Source organism: Leucopleurus acutus (genome assembly GCF_964270905.1).
Source record: "Leucopleurus acutus genome assembly, chromosome: 15".
NCBI lineage: Eukaryota > Metazoa > Chordata > Mammalia > Artiodactyla > Delphinidae > Leucopleurus > Leucopleurus acutus.
The window spans coordinates 68749412-68772554 of NC_139157.1; the positions used below are offsets into that span (position 1 = coordinate 68749412).

Here is a 23143-nt window from a genome sequence, read left to right on the forward strand (position 1 = left end):
GGCAGGGCTATATTTTTCAACACTCGGACTTCAGGGGTCTAGGAAAAAGCATAAATAAAATGATGAACCAAGCTATCTGCTCCATTTCCTTTGCAAATCTCAAATAGAGTTTAAGAAGGAAACAATTATTTTAGGTAATATGTGAGCAGCTGGGCAATAATTTTCAACAACTCCTGGAGTTTTGGGGAGAAAAGGGGGGGCACCAGTTAACCCAAATCATCAACCTTGAGGCTAAATTTCATCATGTAAAAAAATGAGGAGTTACACTAGAACGCAGTCACTACAACATAACTTTAAGGTCTCTTTCATAGTCCTAAAACAATAATCATCTATGATTCTACTTTTAAGATAAAACCTCTGTTTGGTCAGATTTCAGAAAATAAAAACAAAGGGAGACATTTTATGCAATGGGAAGCAAGATTTTGGGGCAGAGCAATTACCACACTGCACATTATCCTGCTCCCCTGGACAACTTTCCCAAGCTATTCACACTTTAAGTGCTTTTTTATGTGCTTTACTTCTGAGCCCAAAGTCTCTCTAGAAAAGCACTACTCAACAGAACTGTCTGCAGTGATGGACATGTTCTTTATCTGTGCTGTTCAATCTGGTAGCCACTAGTCACATGGAGCTACTGAGCACCTACAATGTGGCTACTGTAACTGAAGAACGGAATTTTATATTTTACTTAGATTAACTAGCCATGAGTGTCTGATGGCTACCATAATGGACAGTGTAGCTCTTGTCCAAGATTTTTCCTCCCTCTCCAACAAGGTGTCCTTGTGAGCAGGATGTAAGGTTGAGGGAGGAGAGTCCCTGTTACCTAACCTCCTCAATTCCACAGATTAAGAAATGAAATCCAAAGTGGTTAAGGTTACCAGGTGGTCAACAAGTCAAGATTTATACCCAGTTTGTCTGGCTTCTAGTTTCAAGTTCCATCTATTTTGCCATGCTGCTCTTTAAGTTAGATATAAAGTAGTGGCACAACCTATATTTTAAAATTACATAGAAACTTATTGTTAAGTTTATTTTTTAACTGCAGCGCTACGACATATAAAATGAAAAAGTAGGATGAGTTAAGGTTGATAAAAACTGGAAAGCAGAAGGACTCAGTCCTGTTCTTTACTCCTGAAAATGAAGAGAAATTATTTCAGAAGAATAGCAAAGATACATATAAGATTTACTGACCAGCTATAGATCTTAAAAGATATTTTTTAAAAAGAATAAGAATGTCTTTTTGTTTCTACTTTCAAAACCAAGATTATACATTAATTAAAAATACTTATCATATTACATCCCGGTTTTCAAGGATTCCTAAGACCTGTCTGGCAAACCATTCCATGCAGTGCTAGCAACTTTGGAAAGTGACTTCTGTGTACATTTAAAGGGGAAACCAAATGCATCCTACAAGGGTTACTATAAGAAAAATTAATTTTGTAAAAGTTGGATTCTGATTTTTGCTAATAGATAAATGGAAACACTTATGCAATCTCTGCTCATCACTTCCCTTTTGAATTGTGTCTAATCTACTGTTTAATCCAACTATTAAGTGTTTTCATTTCTACGACTATGTTTTTGTATTTCTAAAAGTTCTTTTGACTCTTTTTAAAATCTGCTTGGTCATTTTTATAGGACCTCTCATACTTCAATCCCTTATTTTATATCTTTAAATACATGTATTTTATAATTTATCTGATAACTGTATTATTTAAAGTATTAGGCAAATAATTCTATCATTCTTTCTGTCTACTGAAATTCATTCATGTCAGACTGTTTCATATGTTTAATAGAGCTTGATGGTTAACTTATTTATATCTTTAAATATATGTAATTTATCGTTTTTATCCTTGTATGTTTAACGCTATTGTTAGTTCTCTCTGCTAAAATTCCCTCATGGCAGACTGTTCTCTGTTTTGTAAATCTTGATGGTGAACCCATCTTAAGAAGGGTTTTATCTAAGAATCCTGTACTGAAGGTATGTCCCTCCAAAGCAGTTCTTCATTTGCTTCTGCCAGGGATCCCAGGCATTACCAGCCCAGGACTCCATCCTTACCTTCTTAAATACTACTTATGTAAGGGAGCAAAATCTGTCACCACCAAATGTGTCTCTTTGACCTGAGGATTATGTTAGGCTGATTACTTTTAAGAAACAGAAGACTAAGGAAGTTCTTCCTGTTACCCGCCACCCCTACTTGTTACTGCCTAAAAGAATTTAGACAGAGGACCTGTTCTGGAATAGAGCTGTCACCAGAGATCTCTGCAAAGAATATGGGCTAGGGGTGGTGGGGAGAAACTCTGCAGGGCCTGGAGATCAGAGTCCACCGTGTCTGATAGTCTCTGCATGGCCCGGCACACCATTGGTTTACCAAACACTGCTTTTCCATCTTCATGTGAATTGCCTTCCTCCCCTCTGAAGCCCTAAACCACTACACCCAACATCCTCTTGTCTTTAGCTGAAGATGGTATTTAAGGTGAGAGTTTCGGCCATTTTGACGAGTTACTCAGTTTTCCTGGGTCTCTCCCATGTATACATGTTATTAAACTTTTGCCTGATCTTCTCTTGTTAATCTGTCCTCTGTCAGTTTAATTCTTAGACCAGCCAACATAACTAAGAAGAAAAGGGAGAGGAAAAGGTCCTCCTCCCTGACACTCACCTGGTGTGGGGATTCCTGGTTATACGGCAGGGTAAATGTGGACCCCAAATCGTGTGAGGGCAGACCTATGGTTACAATTTATTAGGGAAAACATTTCCCTCCTCTGACCCACAGTCCAGTCGGACATGCACATGGTTCCCTATCATCACCTGTGTTACACAGTATAATATTTTTCTAGTCCACTTTTCAATGAAATCATAGTATTTCAAAAGTTGGTGGAGGGAAGGAGGGGAACACAGAATTCAGTTCTAAATCCCCAACTTGAAAGGGCCCAAGATCCCGTCTCTTGTCTTATCCCTGTGTGGATATAAAAACTCAAACCCCTTAGTAACATACCCCAATCCTCACCAGGGTAGGAGAACCCTAGCATCAGCTCAAATTTCTACTCCAGTTTTTAGGTTTCTCTTCTTTTTGAGCCTAGGGATTTCCCCAATATTCTTGCAATCTCAGCTGCTATACATTAAGAACAATGTTTGTTTTATTTTATCAAGTATTTTTGGGTCTTTTGTAGAAGAAGGATTTTTAGATACCGTAATCTGCCAGACTGCTAGCAAAGGAAGCTATCTCTATATTTCTCTTTACACTTTCTAAATTTCTATAGAGCCAATTATCAAAATAGTATAACACCTAGCAGTAAAAATTGTGGAATGATAAAATGCAAGTATTATGTATATTGCTTTTCTCCAGGCTAAGAGCAAGCCCCTGGCTCTCATTTGCATTTTTAAGTTTCTCTGTATCAAGTATCATCAAGGACTAATAAGAAAATCAATGTTCAAAGCACTAAATGAAATAAACAAAAATCACTGGAAGAGGTGCCAAAATAATAAAGTCTTTTATTAAAGGTAATTTATATATTTGAAATTAAGATAAGATACCTTGATCGTTCTTACCTCTGAATTAATAACTTTAATCAGGAAGAAAATGTGATATACCGTCTTGGTTAGCAAAGAAAGTTGACGACATCTTTCTAGGTACACTTGTATAGATGGTTCTACTCTTTGCTGTAATTTACTCCAAAAGAGAGTGAGTTCCCTTAAAAAAAAAAAAAAGTAAAAAAGTAAGCTGGAGCTATCACGTAAAATCATGAACATGTCAGGCTCGTAATTACATGTGAAATTAAAACTGGTTACAGATTCCAATTCTATATGTGGAATGAGGTTTAAAAGAAAAAAATCTCAATTTCTAAAGACTTATTAAATAAAAATCAAGATATGACTTATTTTACTGATTTAGATTTCTGAATCTCAGAGAAGCACTCACTACCTTTTACTAGGAAAGCATCTGACATTTAAACAAGTTATACAAATGGTAACTTTGGGCCACATCTGAACTTTAAAGTAATAAGAAAGTGCAAAATGTGTGTGTATATATAAAAAGCTTCAATGGCATAATGATTTTTAAAAAGCATTTAATTTTTATCTTCTAACTTAAATTTAAATTATTAGATAATGTTAAGAATCAAGGATGACACAGAACCCAGAAGAAAATAACTAATCTGTGCCACAGCAGTGAAAAAATAAAAGAAACTTTGAAAAATAAACTTTGAAATTTATTTCAAATGCAATTACACTGTATTTTCTTAGAAAGTAATCCTACTGAACTGATGAATTTTCCTCCCTTTTACCTATTGTCCTATTTCTCTTCTGTCCTCCATAGTTAACTTCCACAAAAATCTTCTTCCTGGCTTCAACTTCCCCTCTCAAGTATTCTCCTCCATACAGGCCTTTCCTATTAGTTCCTCAGATTCCACTCCTAGCAACTGTGCCCTTTTCACCATCCACCTGAATAACTTGCTCATTTACTGGATTTTAACCTTCATATTGAGGACTTCAAAAATCTGTCTCTCCAGTCTTGACCACTTTCACCTTTCTAGTTCTTTATAAGACCTCCCCACTTTGATCTCTTTTGAAACCTGAAACTCAATATATGAAAAAGATGATTAACATTCTTTCCAGTTCACCCTTCTTCTAATTTAATGCATCATTATCACTGATCCTATCTATCAGCCTCTGCTTTTTACTATCCTCAAGACTGTTATCTTCAACATTTCTCTCACCCCACCCCACATCCACAGGAAAACTTCGTAACTTCCCAGCTGGACTATTTACTGGCTTTCTAGTTGATTTTCCTATCTCAGCTCAATTCCCTGTATGGCCACTTCCTACCCCCAACTCGCCCTCATTGTTCAGGCTCCAATCCATTCTCAACTGTTAGTCTTAAACAGTGTTTCTTGAACATAAACTTCTATTTTGCCCCCTTCTACTAAGGGCTTTTAATAGACTGCTTTTGCTTTTCATATAAAACCCAGACTTTGATGCCTTTTGTAAACCAATATAACACATTAATTTCTTAGTCATCATTAATATTTGTTATATAGAAAACCTACTTGTCCTCAATAAATACATGTTATTTATTCTCCCTTCAGAATCCTTCTACCAGCCTTTTATATCAATCTTCTCTGTATTGCATATACAATTTTTCCTTCATAACTGAGCTCAACTGTTCAGAAAACCTTTACAATTATAAACTTTAGTCTTTTTGATTATACAACCATTTATTTAGCTTGCCTGTTCTATATTCACTTATATGACGTGTGTCACTTGGTAAATATCCTTAAATATCAGAACGTTGTAAACTAAATTTTCTTTTGTTTTTCCACAATACCAACACAACACTGAAGACTAATAATGCTGTCGACTGACCAGATAAATTGTCAGTTTTAGCTAACACTAACTTAAGACAGTTGATCTTAAGTTTTTTGAGTTAAATGAAGTCATCATCTCTGTTAGCTGTATCGTCCCAAAGGATTATATATAACAGGTTTGCCCACTAGGAAATGTACCATGAAGTTAGTGAAGTAGAATGATACCTCACAGAAATGAACTATATTTCTATACATAAATGACTAGCAGCTAGTTATGTAGTAAAAAAGTCTGCAATATGCAGAGCAAAAATATACACATTAAATCAGAGGTTGATTACATATCTGAAAAAATTTTTATTGTGGCATTAGACATAAGCCCTTCTTTCATCTTCCAACATTTAAAAATTAATCATAATTGATCATTGCTGGTATACTAAGGAGTTGTGTGGTCCTTAATATAAAGTTTTTAAAGTTATAATATGAACTACTTGATAATCAGTTTGCACAGCATATAATATCTGAAAATAAGCTTTTTGTCTTTGTAACACTAAAAAGATTTTAAAAAATATGTTCTTAAGCTATCTGCACAACCTATCCTGTAATCTTATTGAACAAACTTCTCCTTTCAAAATAAAATCAACTCACCAAGCACAGTACATATCTCCTTGTTGAAGCTGACGTGATAAAAATGCAGTACATAAGACAAGAGCATTTTTTTCATCACCCTCAGATTCTAAGTTACAGATCATTTCTAGGGCATCTTTGCAATCAACTTCTGAAATCTACAGGGAAAGGATATAGAAATATGCCATAAAATGGTTTTATGTTAGAATATACAGTAATATACTTTATAATTTTTATTAGATATTTACAGATCATTTTCATCAGTAAAACCTCATTAACTCATACACTATCAATTCACAGTTTGTCATGATAGCCTGCTGTTTAAAGAAATAATCTTTCTTCAAGTCAGAGAACCAATGATTTTCAAGACCTTTATAAGCATTCATTTACATGTAAATAACTAATGCTAATTATAAGCAACCTCTACCCATTAAATCAGGTCTATAATACTGAAAAAGAAAAGCTGCTACTTGTATTTCTTCCCCTTTATCCAGTAATTTAAAAAGCATTAGAATCAGCAAAAAGGCAGAAATGTCTACTGGATATAGACTAGAAAAACAAAGTGTCTATTTATTGGAGGGAAACAAGTATAGTATGAAACATTTTATGTAGCTATACCACTTTTAAATGAAGCTCACCTCAGTTTTCTATAAATCTCCATTATTTTTCTTTTCACATAAATTCATTCCATCTCAAAGCTTGTCAACAGTCATGCATGCATAAGTATAACCTAGATGAAGGCAACTTGCTTCATTTAATTATGCACTTACATCTAATGCTTATTTTTTAAAAATTAAAATTTATAACCTCATTACAATGATTTACTACATAAAACAGAATTTACCTATGATCTCTACAAGTATTTGCTGTAAGATAAGGATTTGACAAACAGCATACAGTCACAAATCACTGGTGTTCCACAGAATTAGAAAGATTAATTCCAACATGGTACAACTGACAAATGGCAAAAATAATTGAAGATTAATACAGACCACTAGCACCCATGTACCACAGAGGTAACTATACACCTCCCTGTTGACCTTCTATGTCTCATTACTTTTTGAGTACGGGAAAAGTGTGTGTGTGTATGTGTAAAATGTAACATGTTTAGGATTAAACAAGTGTCTGAATGGGAATGAGGGTAATCTTGAGGTTGATCTTTGGTAATGAGGATAACGATTGCATGGGGATAGATTCAGAGGTTCCATTTTATACATTACACTGAGCTAGAAAACACTAAGATAAGAAAAGACCCAACTCCAAGTCTATGTGTTTAACAACAATGATTTCTTAAAGGAAGTATGAAGTTAGTGTCAGAGTTATGACTGAAACCTAAGTCCTGGAACTCCCTGGCACAGTACTCTTTCCACTACTCCTCTGTCTGCCTCTTTCTTACAAATCTTTATCTCTAAGTGACCCTATGTAAACAAACACAAAAAGGGCTGAACAATATATATTTATATAATTAATATTTTCAAATATCTACAATAAGTTAAATGCATTGTTAGACATTTTATATATGTATGTTATTATTTAATCATAACTTTTCTACTAGGTAGGTATCATTAACATTTTATACATAAGATGTCAATAAACACAGTAAACAGCAGCTACTATTATTATTCATTTATTTGTGCCAGCTTCTTCAGAAATAGCATTGTTAATCAACATGATAGCTTGCCTGGTAAATACTATTTCTTTATAGAGATAAGGCTCAGAGAGGTTAAGTTACTTGCTCAAAGTTACCTGCTTAATTAGCAGAGTCAAGATTTCAACACAGGTCTCGCTTCAAAGTCTGTGCTCTTTCTAGAATTCTACATGCACAAGCATACTGAGGGTCTTTCTTACTAAATATTGATTCTACATGTTCAGGTTTAACAAAAATTCTTACATCTTCAAAGTCTGATTTATTTTGAATCAAATATTTTTTTGTTGTTCTTCTAAAACCTAAGCCATTCTTATTGAATTTTCATATAATGCAAAATGTGTACATTATATATAAGGAAAGAAATTTATTTTCCCAATGATATTACCTACATTAGCTTATACTTAATAATTAAAAATATAGGGCTTCTCTGGTGGCGCAGTGGTTGAGAGTCCGCCTGCCGATGCAGGGGACACGGGTTCGTGCCCCGGTACGGGAGGATCCCACATGCTGCGGAGCGGCTGGGCCCGTGAGCCATGGCCGCTGAGCCTGCGCGTCCGGAGCCTGTCCTCCGCAACGGGAGAGGCCACAACAGTGAGAGGCCCGCATAACGCAAAAAAATAATAATAATAAAAAATATATATATATATTTATATATATTTGTATCTATGTATGGTAGCCTCTATAAATTTATCCACATATATACAACATACCAACTGAAACATCTGCTATATTCAATAATACAGAAAACCTCACTTTTTATAGGTATACTAAGGAAACAATTTTACTATGTGCTATTTGATAGCCTTCATTCCCAATTTGCCACTAGGTGGCCCACTTGAAAAAAATAGGACACTAAAGAGAAAATGAAACCTAAACTAATAAATGGCTTAATTAAAATTGTGCAAGTGAAATACAGGTCAAATTTAGCCATCAATGAGCAAGAATTATTTTTTATAATCCAAGGCAGCATAAAGTAAGGATTACCAATATAAGAACTATTTATACATTACAGATAGCTATTTTGTATTGCTCTGAAAAATGAGTAAAAATCTAATACCAGAAAATTTAGAAATATGAATAAAAATTTTAAAGCCAATTAAAATGATCTGTTTGTTAAAGATATACTATGCTAAATCCCTTTGTAAAGCATAAAAATCATTTCAAAAATGTGAATAATGACTTCCATGTTTTAATATAGCTCTTTCTATAAGATATTCAAAAAATATACAACACTTCATCAATATTTTACATACATTTACCAAGTATACTTTTAAAATGTATTAGCTTTAACATATTTTAGGAATAGTCTTTTGCTTATCAAAATGAAATTGCTTTCCATCTAGAAAGGGACTTAAATGGTAAACCTGTCACATTAAAATAATTAGCTACTGTTTGTTTTTGTTTTATACTCTCAGGGTAGCAAAATCTTAGGTTAGGGGCTTCTCTGGTGGCGCCGTGGTTGAGAGTCCGCCTGCCGATGCAGGGGACACGGGTTCGAGCCCCGGTCTGGGAAGATTGCACATGCCGCGGAGCGGCTGGGCCCGTGAGCCATGGCCACTGAGCCTGTGTGTCCGGAGCCTGTGCTCCTCAACGGGAGAGGCCACAACAGTGAGAGGCCCGCGTACGGCAAAAAAAAAAAAAATCTTAGGCTAGATTTAAAAGACGAATAATCTATAGTGTTAGGAAAGAAAAAAACTTCATATACTGTTTATGGGAGTATACACTGGCATAATCTTTTTTTGGATGGTAGTATGGCCCTATTTATTAATTTAAGATGTGTAGGTTCTTTGATCCAGCAATTCCACTTACAGAAATTTACCCTACCAGTATACCCCCAAGAAGAATGAAAGGATGTATGGACAAGGCAACAATTTAAATGTCCCCTAGTTTGGCTAAGATATTATAAATCTATACTATGGAATTATGCAGCCATGATAAAGAATGAGGTTGATCTATAAGAAATAATATGGAGGGGCTTCCCTGGTGGCACAGTGGTTGAGAGTCCACCTGCTGATGCAGGGGAAAACGGGTTTGTGCCCCGGTCCGGGAGGATCCCACATGCCGCGGAGCGGCTGGGCCTGTGAGCCATGGCCGCTGAGTCTGCGCATCTGGAGCCTGTGCTCCGCAACGAGAGATGCCACAACAGTGAGAAGCCCACGTACCGCAAAAAAAAAAAAGAAATGATATGGAAAGATGTCCAAACTAAGAGGAGGAAAAGTGACCAGCAGCCAGGGTATGTTTAAGTATGTTTAAAGTGTGTGTGTGTGTGTGTGTGTATGTAAAAGTATCAGAAATATCAAATTTCACACTTAATGATTAGTCAGAGGAGTATTAAATGTGGAAATAATGGTTAGAGAGACACAAGGTAGATTTTACTTTTTTAACACTATGTTTATTTTGACGACAAAACCAATAAATACTGGATATAAAATAAACAACGCTAACTTCATTTTTACACCTACACCAAGAATTCAGGCCAAAATCCCTTCTAGAGAAGCCAGATAAACATTCATCTCAGTCCCATTCCTCTGCTACCTCTATCACACTGAAAGCGTCCTGAGAAATAGTCAATCCCTTGTCTACTGGCTCACTTGGACAAGGATTTCCTCAAAAGGACTATAGATCAGACCATGGCTGACTCTTTCCAATATCTATTCCTGCCTACTCTAAGGAATGGGTAAAGACCTCAAATGTTTACAAGAACCAGACAGGTAAAGTGAATGTTTGAAGCGGGTCATGTAGCATACCTCTTCTGAAGGGGGCAATGTCTGGGCAATTGTTCCAAAGTGATTACCTTTCCTTGGGGCAGAAATAATAACTTACTCCACTTGGAACAATGAAGAACCAGTTTCTATATGTTTGTAATAGAAACATAAAAGAGTAATCAAACAATCTCTAAGCAAAAAGGGATTTTTAACAAGGAATGTGTAGACTTACACATATCCCATCCCGTTCTACACTATGTGATCTAGTTTTATTCCTGGGGTGGGAAAGAGACTTGAGCGAACTCTGCTTAAAGAACATGAAATATCTTAATTCCACCTGCTTAACAAGAGAAGGAAAAAATAATTTCGTATGACATCAGAGATACCCAGGGTCTTCAGAGAGAATTTTTCTGAGGCTCTCCCAGAGTAGGCTGGGCTGCTGGTACTTAACTCTGGATAATTAGACCAAAAGGGAATTTAAGTTCAGTATTGCAAGATTTTTTGATTATTCAAGACAGCTAGAAATAGAGATTTTTCCTGGAGATTACAAATTCATAGTCTTCAACTTCAAACAGGACTTTCAAAGTTAACCTAACCACCCTGTCTTTAGATAGATTCCTACTAGAAGTTATGCTTCTTTAGGGTAGGACCTATGCCTTACTTTTAAATTCCCTCAGTGTTTAGACAGCACACATCTCTTACTTAATAAAATCTGCTGAAGGAAGGATGGACGGATGGACAGATTGACTTAAGGGCTGGGACTGAACTGATAATGAAAACTTTAGTGGAGCTGAAAAATATCTAAAATGCAGCATCACAATAACTAATTTATTTAAAGACTAAAAAACAATGTTACACACATTGCAAAGGCTGTTATCCCAAGAAACTTGATACAGCTGCCAATGAACTTGTCTACAAAGTTATCCTGAACTAATAAGAAATTTTCTATCTTCTATTTAGCTCCTGTTATACAGCGATTAAAAAGCCATTACCTGAGACAAAAGAGAAATTATTGAAGAAAATAACAGCTAAGGTCTAAACTAATGATATCTCCCCTAACTAAGCTAGAGCCCTTGGCTCTACTCCACCCGGCCTAGAAATTACCTGGCATCACTCTCCCAGTATCCTCATTATCCTCAACATACACAACAGGCTTATTTCTAATCTCAGTCCAAGGCTATCATCTTCCTCTTTATTTTCTATTCTCAAGAAAAGTCAATCACCATTATAATTACAGCCTTTAACCTCATGTGGGCATTTAGCTTTCTGTTCGAGGTTATCCTTCTTCTGGACTCTGATTACAATCTCTCTCTGACTACTCAGGGGATCATGCATGCTCTGTTAACTGTCTTCTCTGTTGTTTATCTCAGCTTCTCTCTTTGTATATCCTAAAATCTGTCCCACAATCCCTTTGTTCTCCATTCTCTATCGCTCTGGAGTCGAAAGACATGTATATTAGAGATATAAGACACATATACATTAAATGTTCACACAACACTGTCCAATGTATTATAGTTTTATCTATACTCTTTATATACATATTCCCTGCTTTTTGATCAACAACTTTCAATTCTCCTACCCTGTCTCCAACTTCATTTTGGAATTATGAGTCCTCCAATTGCAAAATTCCCATTTGGATCATGATTCTACTTTTTGAATTCTGTAGTATAAAATACACAAATACATGAATACTATGCTTTATGCCAACTAGAAGTAAAAAAAAACAAAACAGAATCACCTGTCTTACAAAGAAAAAGTTTTACATTAAATATGCAAATAAAATATTTACATATATAGACAGATAAAGAGAGAAAGATATATAGGGAGAAAGAGAGAGAGAGAGAGAAAGTATTCCTAGCAGGAAGTCATATAAATTTTTTAAGTTACTTAAATTAGCCAGTTAGAAAAAAATCTGCAAGTATCTTGAAGTCAGGTAAAACTGAAATTAAGGCCCAAACACTAACTAATATAAACATCCTAACTAAATTAAGCTACCGCCATCTTTCCCATAATTTAGCCAAAGCAGTTAAAAGAGCCAAATTATTTAAAATAGAAGCCAGGTGAAATGTTTACGTATAACTCTGAAAGCTGCTTAGAATCACTATCTAAGAGCACACCCCAGATCTAAGACTGACAACAATGGCTCTTCACTAAGAGAAATGGAAGTCAAAGACATTCTAATCTAATTAAAAATTATTTTCTTCACTTTAAAAAATAATTACTAACAAAAGAAAACATACTCACCTCTTCGATTAACTTTTCATTTGGTGATGATGTACAAAGACAGACAAGGTAAGTTTGCTTAAAACTACCTTTTGTACCAATCTCTGGATGGTCAGAACACAGCTTTGCTAGAGCAGTTGCTTGACTTAACTGATCTGTTTTGATTAGATGTTTAATTCTCATATCCAACAAGATGGGACCCTCAAAAGCTAAAAATTCATTCACTTTAAAAAACAAGACATAATAGATTATTAACATTTGGTAATAGTTCATTTGCAATACAAATACTTACAAGGAATATTTTTTTAAAGCACAGAAACGAAAACTCTTTTTTGTTGTTGTTGCAGTTTCCTATTACTCTCAGGCTATCACAAAATACTCGATCTTATAAGCAGAAGGAGTTATGCTGCTAACTTTTTAGAGCTGCATTAAATATTTTTGCCCCTGAAAGTACCATTTACAATGAGGTGAGTTAAATTCCTGATTATAAAAATAATTTTACATTGAATTCTGAAACTCATTGTTTTTAAAATAATACTAAATTCTTTCCCCCACAGCCTTTATTCTTGAATACCAGGCGTTAGCATTTCTAGAAATTTGCAGTTAGGACATTACACACTTACATGGGAAACCACAAAAGGATGTTTGGATATTCAAGAAGATGAAATTCAGCTAATATTGTGTTCAATACTGTTAATGTATTTTTCATTTTACAAAGGTGAAGTCTACCTTGCCTTAATGAGTGTCCTAGAACAAATTTAAATATCTATGGAAAAATAAATAAGGGGGTGGGGGTAGTCTGCTGAAAGTTCTGTGGGTTTTTAAAATACCAATCAACAAACCTCAACACTTGCTTAAGACCCACTAATGCATAATAAATTTCTGTTCGGTTGAAATCTTAAATTTCCTAGTGCTTGTTTGATCAACTACAAATAAAAATTTAACTTTTTTTTTTTTGGTGAAGGAGATTTTAAATTTTAACAAATGCAAATTTAAACTTTTCCCTAAGTTTTCTTTACCAGGATGAAAATCGTGTTTAAAAATTTACTTGGTGATGGCTAGCTGGAAACCTTTGGAAGGCTTTCAGTAATAAAATTTTAAATGCCCTATAAACACTATAAAATACACAATTTCTCACTTGTGAACAGACTGGAAGACATGTCTAGTGAGTAAGTTTGGGGTTAGAAGATGGAAAATAAGAGATGTTTTTCTCTTCTTTAAATATCCTTTCCTACCCTCTAGTACCTTTATTTTTTTAGATCTAACTGTACTCCACTATGAAAATACTCTTCTATAAAATAGTATGATTATGGATCCTCAGTATTAAAACCATGAGCATGTAAGCAATTTAACATAGGATCACAAATTTCATCCTTTTCTTGAAGTCTAGACCTTTGTATCTGCTACTCTCTATTCTTTACATATTAAACTAAACCAAAAAGTATAAAGACTGAACACAGATAAATAACACTATCTGCATAACCCTCTGGTGCCTCTGATGATATGTCTGACATACACAGGGCATTACTTTTCTTTTTTTAATATGACACGATCCTGGTTAAGACAGTTATATGGCAAATATCTTTTCACAGTTTAGTTCAATGGCCAAAGTAAAATCTGTAAAGATTTTCAACGACAAATTTAAGGAAAGAGAGTTAAAATAAAGTTATTCCAGCTATAAGTCACAGACTTTAAAATACAGCTTGAGTTTCCAGGAAACTAGCAATAAAAAGTCTGGGAATTATTTCGAATACTCCCACAAAAATTCATAATCAACAAACTCTGAAGATCATGGCAAAGACATTATTTAAAGGTGGCAAGTTTTTTAACAAAACTAATGACAATCTTAATAGAAGGAATTTCAAATAGTCCCTAAAATCTCAAAGAGCAGCATGTATAGTTAGAACGACAATTACACAAAATAATTTCTGTACTAACAAGTATAGCAGAATATATGCTATTATTATACATTCCAAAACATACTTGTGTGTGTGTGTGTGTTTTTAAACAATGGGAAACCTTTGCCACACTTAGGGCAAAATTGATTTCAAAGAAATACAGAATATTAGAGCAGAAGGAACTTTATAGATCATTTTGTCCAGCTCCATCATTTGGCAGATGAGTAAACTGAGGCTCACAGAAGGCAAGTGACTTTCTAGGGTCATAAAGCCAGTTAATGACAGAACCAGGACCAGAATAATGGGGTCTTGCAACTTCCACCTTAACACAGTGGTGTGATGAGAAAAAAATAAAAATTCTTATTTAACTAGTGTGTCTACTAGTTATCAGAACAGCACTACATAGCAGTAAAGAGCTGTGAAGTAGCATTAGCTTTTAAAGGAAAATAATAATGTATCCTGAAGCTCATGTTTCAAACAGATCAAAATTAGATTACATTCAACAATACTCAATTCAGAACTTCCCCCTCAGGGGAGGGAAACTCACTCCCCTCACTTTTCTCCATTTTTCTTTTACGCTTTCCTTGTCCCAATTCCTCTGTATCTTTCTCTATTTCTCTCTACTCCAGGACATGTTTTCCTTACAGAGTTATAATAGCACATCAAAGACTACCAGACTTATGAAAAAAGTTTTGCTATCTTTATCCTTGACTACCTAGTCACATCAAATTTCACTCCCTACCCTGCTTTACCCATCCCCATCCCAGAAAATGAAAAAATACCTTGAATTTTACTTGTGTAGCCTTTTTATCTATTTTGTCTGTATTTATGTACTTGGGGAAAAATGCAGGTTTACTACATTCAAGCCTATTGAGAGCTGGATGACATAAAATGGCAATGTAAATGAATGATATTCAGCCAGTTCAATTAAAAAAGTAATAATGGCCTTCTTCCCATAAAATGCTACTTACATAATAGTAAAAAAGAAAAACATGGAAGATAATTTTAAATATATTACAATATATAAGTTGAATATTTGCGATAAATCTTTACCCAAATATTAGCTGATCATGTACCATGCACCAAAACTTAGGACTAGCTCCTGGATTCCCCCGCAAAGTGGAGTCAACCTGTTTACTGGGTGTATATCTCCACACTTAGATTTGCTCACAATTCCCCTTGCAGTATCTCTGGGCAGCTGTTTCACAAGCATCTCAAACTCTGCATACAAACATCTCTACACCACAGTATGTGGTACCTCAGCCCAGAACTAAGAGTTGGCATTAAAGTTCTTCTCTTCTGCCTCCTCCTCATCCTAACCTACAATCCACCATATAATCCTGTCACTTCTAACTCCTAAGTACTCAATTCTATTCATTTTTCTCAATCCCTACGCCAACCACTTACTCACCCCCACCTCCCAGCCCAAATCATTTATCTATCAGACCACTTTGTTGCACTCTACTAGTCTTCTGCAGCCACTCTTACTCTTTCCATCACATCTTCACTAGGACGCAGGGCGCCTTTTCTTTTTCCTAAAGCACACGCTGGACTGTCTTCTAGTTAAAACCCCCAAGTGGTGTCCCTTTGACTTCAAAGGGTAAATTCCAAAATTACCATCATGGCCTACATGAATCTGCATCATCTATTCCTTTTTAAAAATACAATTTATATTTTCTCTTAAAATTTATTCAGCAAGATCGATTAGGCAAGAAATAAAAGGCATCCAAACTGGAAAGGAAGAAATAAAATCATCTGATTGCAGATGGCAAAATCTTATAGGTAGAAAACCCTAAAGATTCTACCCAAAAACCAAAAAACTATTAGAACTAATAAACGAATTTAGCAAAGTTGTAGGATATAAAAATCAAAACACAAAAATAAGTTGCATTTCTATTCACTAACAATGAACAATCTGAAAAGGAAATTCAGAAAACAATTCCCTTTATAATAACAACAAAAAGAATAAAGTACTTAGGAATACACCTAACCAAGAGAGTGAAAGAGTCGTACACTAAAACCTACAAAACATTGCTGAAAGAAATTAAAGAAGACACAAGTAAATGGAACGATCCCCATATTCATGGACTGGAAGACTTAATACTGTTAAGATGTCCAACTACCCAAAGCAATCTACAGATTCTGTGTAATCCCAACAAAACTGCAATGGCTATTTTGTAGAGATAGAAAAAGTTATCCTAAAATTCATATGGAATCTTAAGGGACCCCAAACAGCCAAAACAATTTTGAAAAAGAACAAAGTTGGAGGTCTCACACTTCCTCACTTCAAATATACTACAAAGCTAATCAAAACTGGCACATAGATAGGCATGTAGGTGATGCAACAGAATAGAAAAAACTCAGAAATAAACCCTCACCATATGGTCAAATAATCTTCAACGAGTTGCCAAGACCACTCAATAGGAAAATGATAGTCTTTTCAACAAATGGTGTTGGGAAAACTGGATATCCACATGCAGGAGAATGAAGCTGGACCCTTATCTTACACCATATAAAAAAACAAACCTGGCCTTCCCTGGTGGTCCAGTGGTTAAGACTCCGTGCTTCCACTGCAGGGGGTGCAAGTTCGATCCCTGGTTGGGGAACTAAGATCCCACATGCCACAAGGTGTGGCCAAAAAAGTAATAAAATTAAAAAACAAAAAAAACCTGAAATGAATTAAAGACCTAAATGTAAGACCCAAAACTATAAAATTCCTAGAAGAAAACAATAGGGAAAAGCATCAAGATACTGGATTTGACAATGACTTATTGGATGTGATAAGAAGGTATAAACAACAACAACAAAAAAAACAAATGAGACTACATCAAAGTTAACTTTTACATATCAAAGGACAGAAGCAACAGAGTAAAAAGGCAATCTACAGAATGGGAGAAAATATATGCAAATCATATCTGATAAGGGGTTAATGTCCAGAATATATAAAGAACTACAACTCAACAACAAAAACCAAATAATCCAATTGAAAATGGGCAAAGGATCTGAACAGACATTTCTCTGAAGATGATATACAAATGGCCAACAAGCATATGAAAAAATGCTCAACGTCACTAATCACCAGAGAAATACAAATCAAAGCTACAATGAGGTATCACTTCACAGCCAAAAGAATGTCTATTATCAAAAACAAAACAAAACAAAAAAACAGAAAATAAGTGTTGGTGAGGATGTGGAGGAATTAGAACCTTTGTGCACTATTGACAGGACTATAAAATGATGCAACCTCTAAGGGAAACGGTCTATAAGTTCCTCAGAAAATTAGAAATAGAACTACCATGTGGTCCAGCTATCCCACTTATGGTTATGTACACAAAAGAACTGAAAGGAGGGTCTCAGAGAGATATCTGCACTCCCATGTTCATAGCAGCACTACTCACAAGGGCCAAGAGGCAGAAGCAATCCAATGTCCATCAATAGATAAATGGATAAACAAATGTGGTATATACATATGATGCAGTATTATTCACCTTTAAAAAAAGGAAATCCTGACACATACTACAACACAGTTGAATCTCGAGGACATTATGCTAAGTGAAATAAGCCACTCATAAAAAGGTAAATACAGTATGATTCCACTTATATGACGTATCTAAAGTAGTCAAAGTCATAGAAACAAAAAGTAGAATGTTGATTAACCAGGGGCTGGAAGTGAAGGATGGGGAAAGGGGGGAGTTGTTGTTTAAAACAGGGCTTAATTTTGCAAGATGAAAAAGTTTTGGAGATCTGTTTCAAAACATTATGAACATACTTAACACTACTGAACTGTACACTTCGAAATGATTAAATGGTACATTTTATGTTGTTTTTTTACCACAAGAAAAAAATGCATTAAAAATCAATTCAGCATTGTTAGACAAAAAAATTCAAATTCAAAAATTTAATAAAAACTTAACACTTTAAGCTCTACATCAGTGATTCTTAACCCTGGCTGTACAATTATCTTGACTTCTAAAAAGTACTAATGCCTGGGGCTCAAACCCAGAGACTCTAATTTAATTGGTCTGTGGTAGGCCTCCAGCACTGGTATGTCTAAAAAACTCTCCAGGCGATTTAAGCACTGCCAGGATTAAGAACCACTGCTCTAAGGTAACTATATTTCAGTGTTCAAATTACCAGTTAGGGATAGTCTTAATCTTCACCTGACCTCTCACCTTTTCCTGGAAGAACAAGCTACATATACGATAAACAGAATTTTCACTTGAAGATTTCAGAATTTCTTAAATCATGTTGCTTGCTTTGTCATTAAGTCATTAAGTTATGATCATAACTGATTCTTTGACATGACTGATATAAATCAGAATTTTTAAATATTAAAAAAATGTTCCATGATATAGATGAACCTAGTAAATATGTAACCCTAAAATTTGTGTGAAATAAGATTTAATTATTACTATTATATTTAATTAAATTCTGACAACTTTATCCACGTAACATCATTATGAAATATACTCATCACAACAGAAATAATGAATTTTTCTAGGATGTTTAGAAAAGCCAATGAGTGTATGTTTTAAAATCATTTTTAGTAAAAATAAAATCTTGGTGGTCACCATATTATATCTCATTATGTAATAGTAGAATATTATTAAGGTTAACAAAATGCAAAATAAAGCATCAGCCTGAAATGGGAGATTGAACACTTTCACAATTTTACTGCAGTTAAGTTTTATCAGCTTAATTCTACCCAGAGTCACTGATCCTCAATGATCTAAGGGTTATACACAAGTAAAACCTAAACACAAGGCAATCTAATTTAGCAGTGATTTTTAAAAATAAAATCTAAAATGCTCCACTGATTTATTTTTTATAACAAGGTCAGTTAAGAGCAAAAGGGAGAGACAAAGCAAAAAAAACCCCAAAAAGACAACCAAATAGAAACAAGTTAAGAAAACTGTATTTCTAAGAGTACTAAATGTATATAGTCTATAAGGTGTTCTTTTTAGTGACTTTCTATAAGAAATGTCCTAACACACACAAAAAAACCGTCAACAGATATAAGTCTAGGTCTCAGAATCACCCCTTTTGGTATTCTCTACATAGACAGGTAAAGATATAAACACACACATGAAAAATATAGGAAAAGTATCAATGAGCAAAAGAACTGGAGATTTACTATTAGAAAACAAATTCAGCTGCATGTAATCAGATCTGGCCTCACACTATTTACCTGGAAATTATTAGTTACCATTTGTTCTCTCCTCCCATCTCCTCTCCCTTTAAAATATAATTACATTTTACATATGTTAATATCGGGTAAACCTAGCAGCACTTTTTCCCTGCTCATTTTAAAAGGCAAAGTTTATTACTGAAAAAAAGACTTATTTTCTCACAAAGCTCTGGAGGATTTATAAGTACTGTGGAAAAGCTGAAGCTTTAGAAATTTCCTTTGAAAACCAAGGGGTTCAAAAAAAAGAGAGAGAACCATAGGGCTTAGGATTCAAGAAAGAACAGGCAAGCTAATAAAAATACAATTTATGCCATTGCAAATTATTCCAAAATAGAAGTGGAAGGGAAAGGGCTGAAGGAATTCAGTGTGACTGTTAATAGGGAGCTCTTTCAGAGTTTAGATTTTACAATAATGACATATACAGAAGAAGGAAAAGCAGCAGGCTCAGGACCAAGGACTGTTATTAAAGCTAAAACTCAAGATGACCCCTAGCTCACCAAAAAAGCTGAATGTCATCAAAGTGGTGGAGATGGGTAACTTCTTCTTCAGGACCTGCTCCTTGGGTTTGATTATGTATTATTTATGATGACAGAGAAAAAGAGGATTCCTTTATTCTTATGGTGCTTCTGATAATAAGCTTTAAATTGAAAAGGTAGAACAAACAATGGAGAAAATGGAAATAGATGGGAAGATGTAATTTTCAAAATGGGGCTTAAGGTACATTTTGCAAACTGTAGACTAGAGGAATAGATATATTCCTTAAGAGTCTCAAAATTAATATATTAAAAACATGGCTTGTGGGCCTCCCTGGTGGCGCAGTGGTTGAGAGTCTGCCTGCCGATACAGGGGACACGGGTTCGTGCCCCGGTCCGGGAAGATCCCACATGCCGCAGAGCGGCTAGGCCCGTGAGCCATGGCCACTGAGCCTGCGCATCCGGAGCCTGTGCTCCGCAACGGGAGAGGCCACAACGGTGAGAGGCCCGCGTACCGCAAAAAAAAAAAAAAAAAAAAAAAAAAAAAACATGGCTTGTGAGTGGTCAGGAAAAAAAGCATGACTGTTACGAGCAAAGACAGATTCATCAAACATAAATTAGGTTACACTTTTATAAAAGCTAATTCAAAATGTATCACAGACCCAAATATAAAATGCAAAACTATAAAACTTCTAGGAGAAAACAGGAGAAAAATCTGTATGACCTTGGGTTTGGTAATTATTTTTAGATAAAACACCAAAAGCACAATCCATGAAAGAAAAAAATGATAAGTTGGACTTCATTAAAATTTAAAACTTCTGCTCTCTGAAAGGCACTGTAAAGAAAAAGGACAAGACACAGAGTAAACCGACTATATCTGCAAAACTCCTATCTGCTAAAGGACTTGTATCAAAATATAACAAAGAACTGTGACTCAACAAAAAGAAAACAATGGATGGACCTAGAGATTATCATACTGAGTGAAGTCAGAGAAAGACAAATATCGAATGGATACACTTATATGTGGAATCTAAAAAAATGGTACAAATGAACCTATTTACAAAACAGAAACAGAGTGATAGATGTAGAAAACAAACTTATGGTTACCAAGGGGGAAAGGGAGAGCAGGGATAAATTGGGAGATTGGGATTGACATGTACACACTACTATATATAAAATAGATAACTAATAAGAACCTACTGTATAGCACAGGGAACTGTATTCAATACTCTGTAATGACCTATATGGGAAAAGAATCTAAAAAAGAGTGGATATATGTATATGTATAACTGATTCACTTTGCTGTACAGCAGAAACTAACACAACATTGTAAATCAACTATACTCCAATAAAAATTAAAAAGAAAATACAACACAATTAAAAAGTAGGCAGAAGATATAAATGGATGCCTCTCCCAAGAAGATATACAGATGGCGAATATTCATGTGAAAAGATGTGCAGTATCACTTGTCAGTACAGAAACACAAATTAAAACAACAATGGGATATCACTACACACCCATTAAAATGGCTAAAATTCCCAAAATAGACAACACCAATTGCCAGTGAGAATGTAGAGCAACATGCAGAATAGTACAGTTTGGCAGTTTCTTACAAAGCAAAACATAGTCTTACCATATGACCTAGCAATCTTACTCCTAGGTATTTACCCAACTGATGTGAAAATTTATGTTCACACAAGAACTTGCATGCCAATGTTTATAGCAGTTTTATTCATAAATGCCCCAAACTGGCAGCAAACAAGATGTCCTTCAATAGGTGAATGGATAAACAAACTACAGTACATTCACACAATGGAATACTATTCAGCAATAAAAAGGAATGACCTATTAAGCCACACAAAGACATAGATGAATGTTACATGTATACTGCTAAGTGAAAGAAGCTAGACTGAAAAGTCTATAATTATACGACAATCTCGAAAAGGCAATACTATAGAGATAGTAAGTGGATCAGTAGTTGTCAGGTGTTCTGGAGAGGGTTGAATCAGTGAAGCACAGTTAATTTTTTTTAGGGCAGTGAAACTATTCTGTATGATACTGTAATGGTGAATACATGATACTATGCATTGGTCAAAACCCACAGAACTTTACAGCATGAAGAAGGACTCAAGGTATGCAAATTAAAAAAAATATCTAGACGGTTGGGAAGTCCAGGATAGAACATAGAATATGGCAAAAGAATCTGTCTTACAAATGTAATGAAAGAACTTCACTGAAAGAGGTGGGAAAATGGGGTGCTCACCTAACTTTGGATGAGTGGAGTCAGCAAGAATGGAAAGAGGAACTGTACCCACAGGGGTAGAGGTTATCAATTCTGAAACCACTATACATGTATACTAGAATTGATTAAGTATATGGATGGCCAATGGTAAGAGAAGTAATTCTGAAAAGGCTACATACTGTATGATTCCAATTATATGACATTCTATTGAAGTGAGAGGTTACAGGTAAGCGAGAAGGCTAGAATAATCCATGTGATATAGATTAGAGTTGGAGACATCAGTATAAACTCTCACATTTAGTTTAATATAGATACAGCTGGTTACATACAGAAACATTTATAGATATGTGTACATACACAGATTAGTTATACTTACATATATTTTCTTACTTTGTCTGTTGAGAGGTCCTAGAGGCAATGACACCTCAGTAGCAATGAGCAGACCCAATTACCAGGTCTTGGTTTCTAATATCAATACTATTCTCCAATAAAAGGAACTAGGGTTCCTTGGAGAAATAGCTGATTCTAGGATTAGGGCAGGAAATATGCACAATAAGCCTGGAGCATCTTGTAGTGCCAGAAAACAAGGAAGTATTCAAATAAAAAACATAACTCACAATGATGGGGTATGTCAAAGGGACACAGAAGTTAACTCAAAGAGTTCTTGGGAGCCAAAGCTGAACTATTTGAGCAACAAAATTAAGTAGTACTGGATTATCACCAAAGTATAAAAAAAAAATTCATGAGTCCATATTGACTAAACAGATAGACAGATAAGGAAGAAAAGACAAATCTCCTGTGGAGAACTCCAAATAATCTGTGCAGATACTGCCTCCTCGAGGAGGT

At 35.0% G+C, this 23143-nt stretch overlaps 1 protein-coding gene across 2 annotated transcripts in view; it reads right to left on the minus strand.

Annotated features, from left to right (window-relative positions):
* ZNF292 (zinc finger protein 292) overlaps positions 1 to 23143 on the minus strand; it is an 85415-nt gene that overhangs the window by 12455 nt on the left and 49817 nt on the right. Inside the window, exons 5-7 of one of the 2 annotated variants that reach the window (XM_082855306.1) lie at positions 12517 to 12719; positions 5941 to 6077; positions 3542 to 3683 (exon numbers count right to left, since the gene is read on the minus strand). In XM_082855306.1, coding sequence (XP_082711432.1) covers positions 3542 to 3683; positions 5941 to 6077; positions 12517 to 12719 — 482 coding nt within the window. Of the gene's footprint in view, positions 1 to 3541; positions 3684 to 5940; positions 6078 to 6557; positions 7799 to 12516; positions 12720 to 23143 lie in introns of those variants that run through there. The other variant, XM_082855307.1, reaches the window with a different exon arrangement.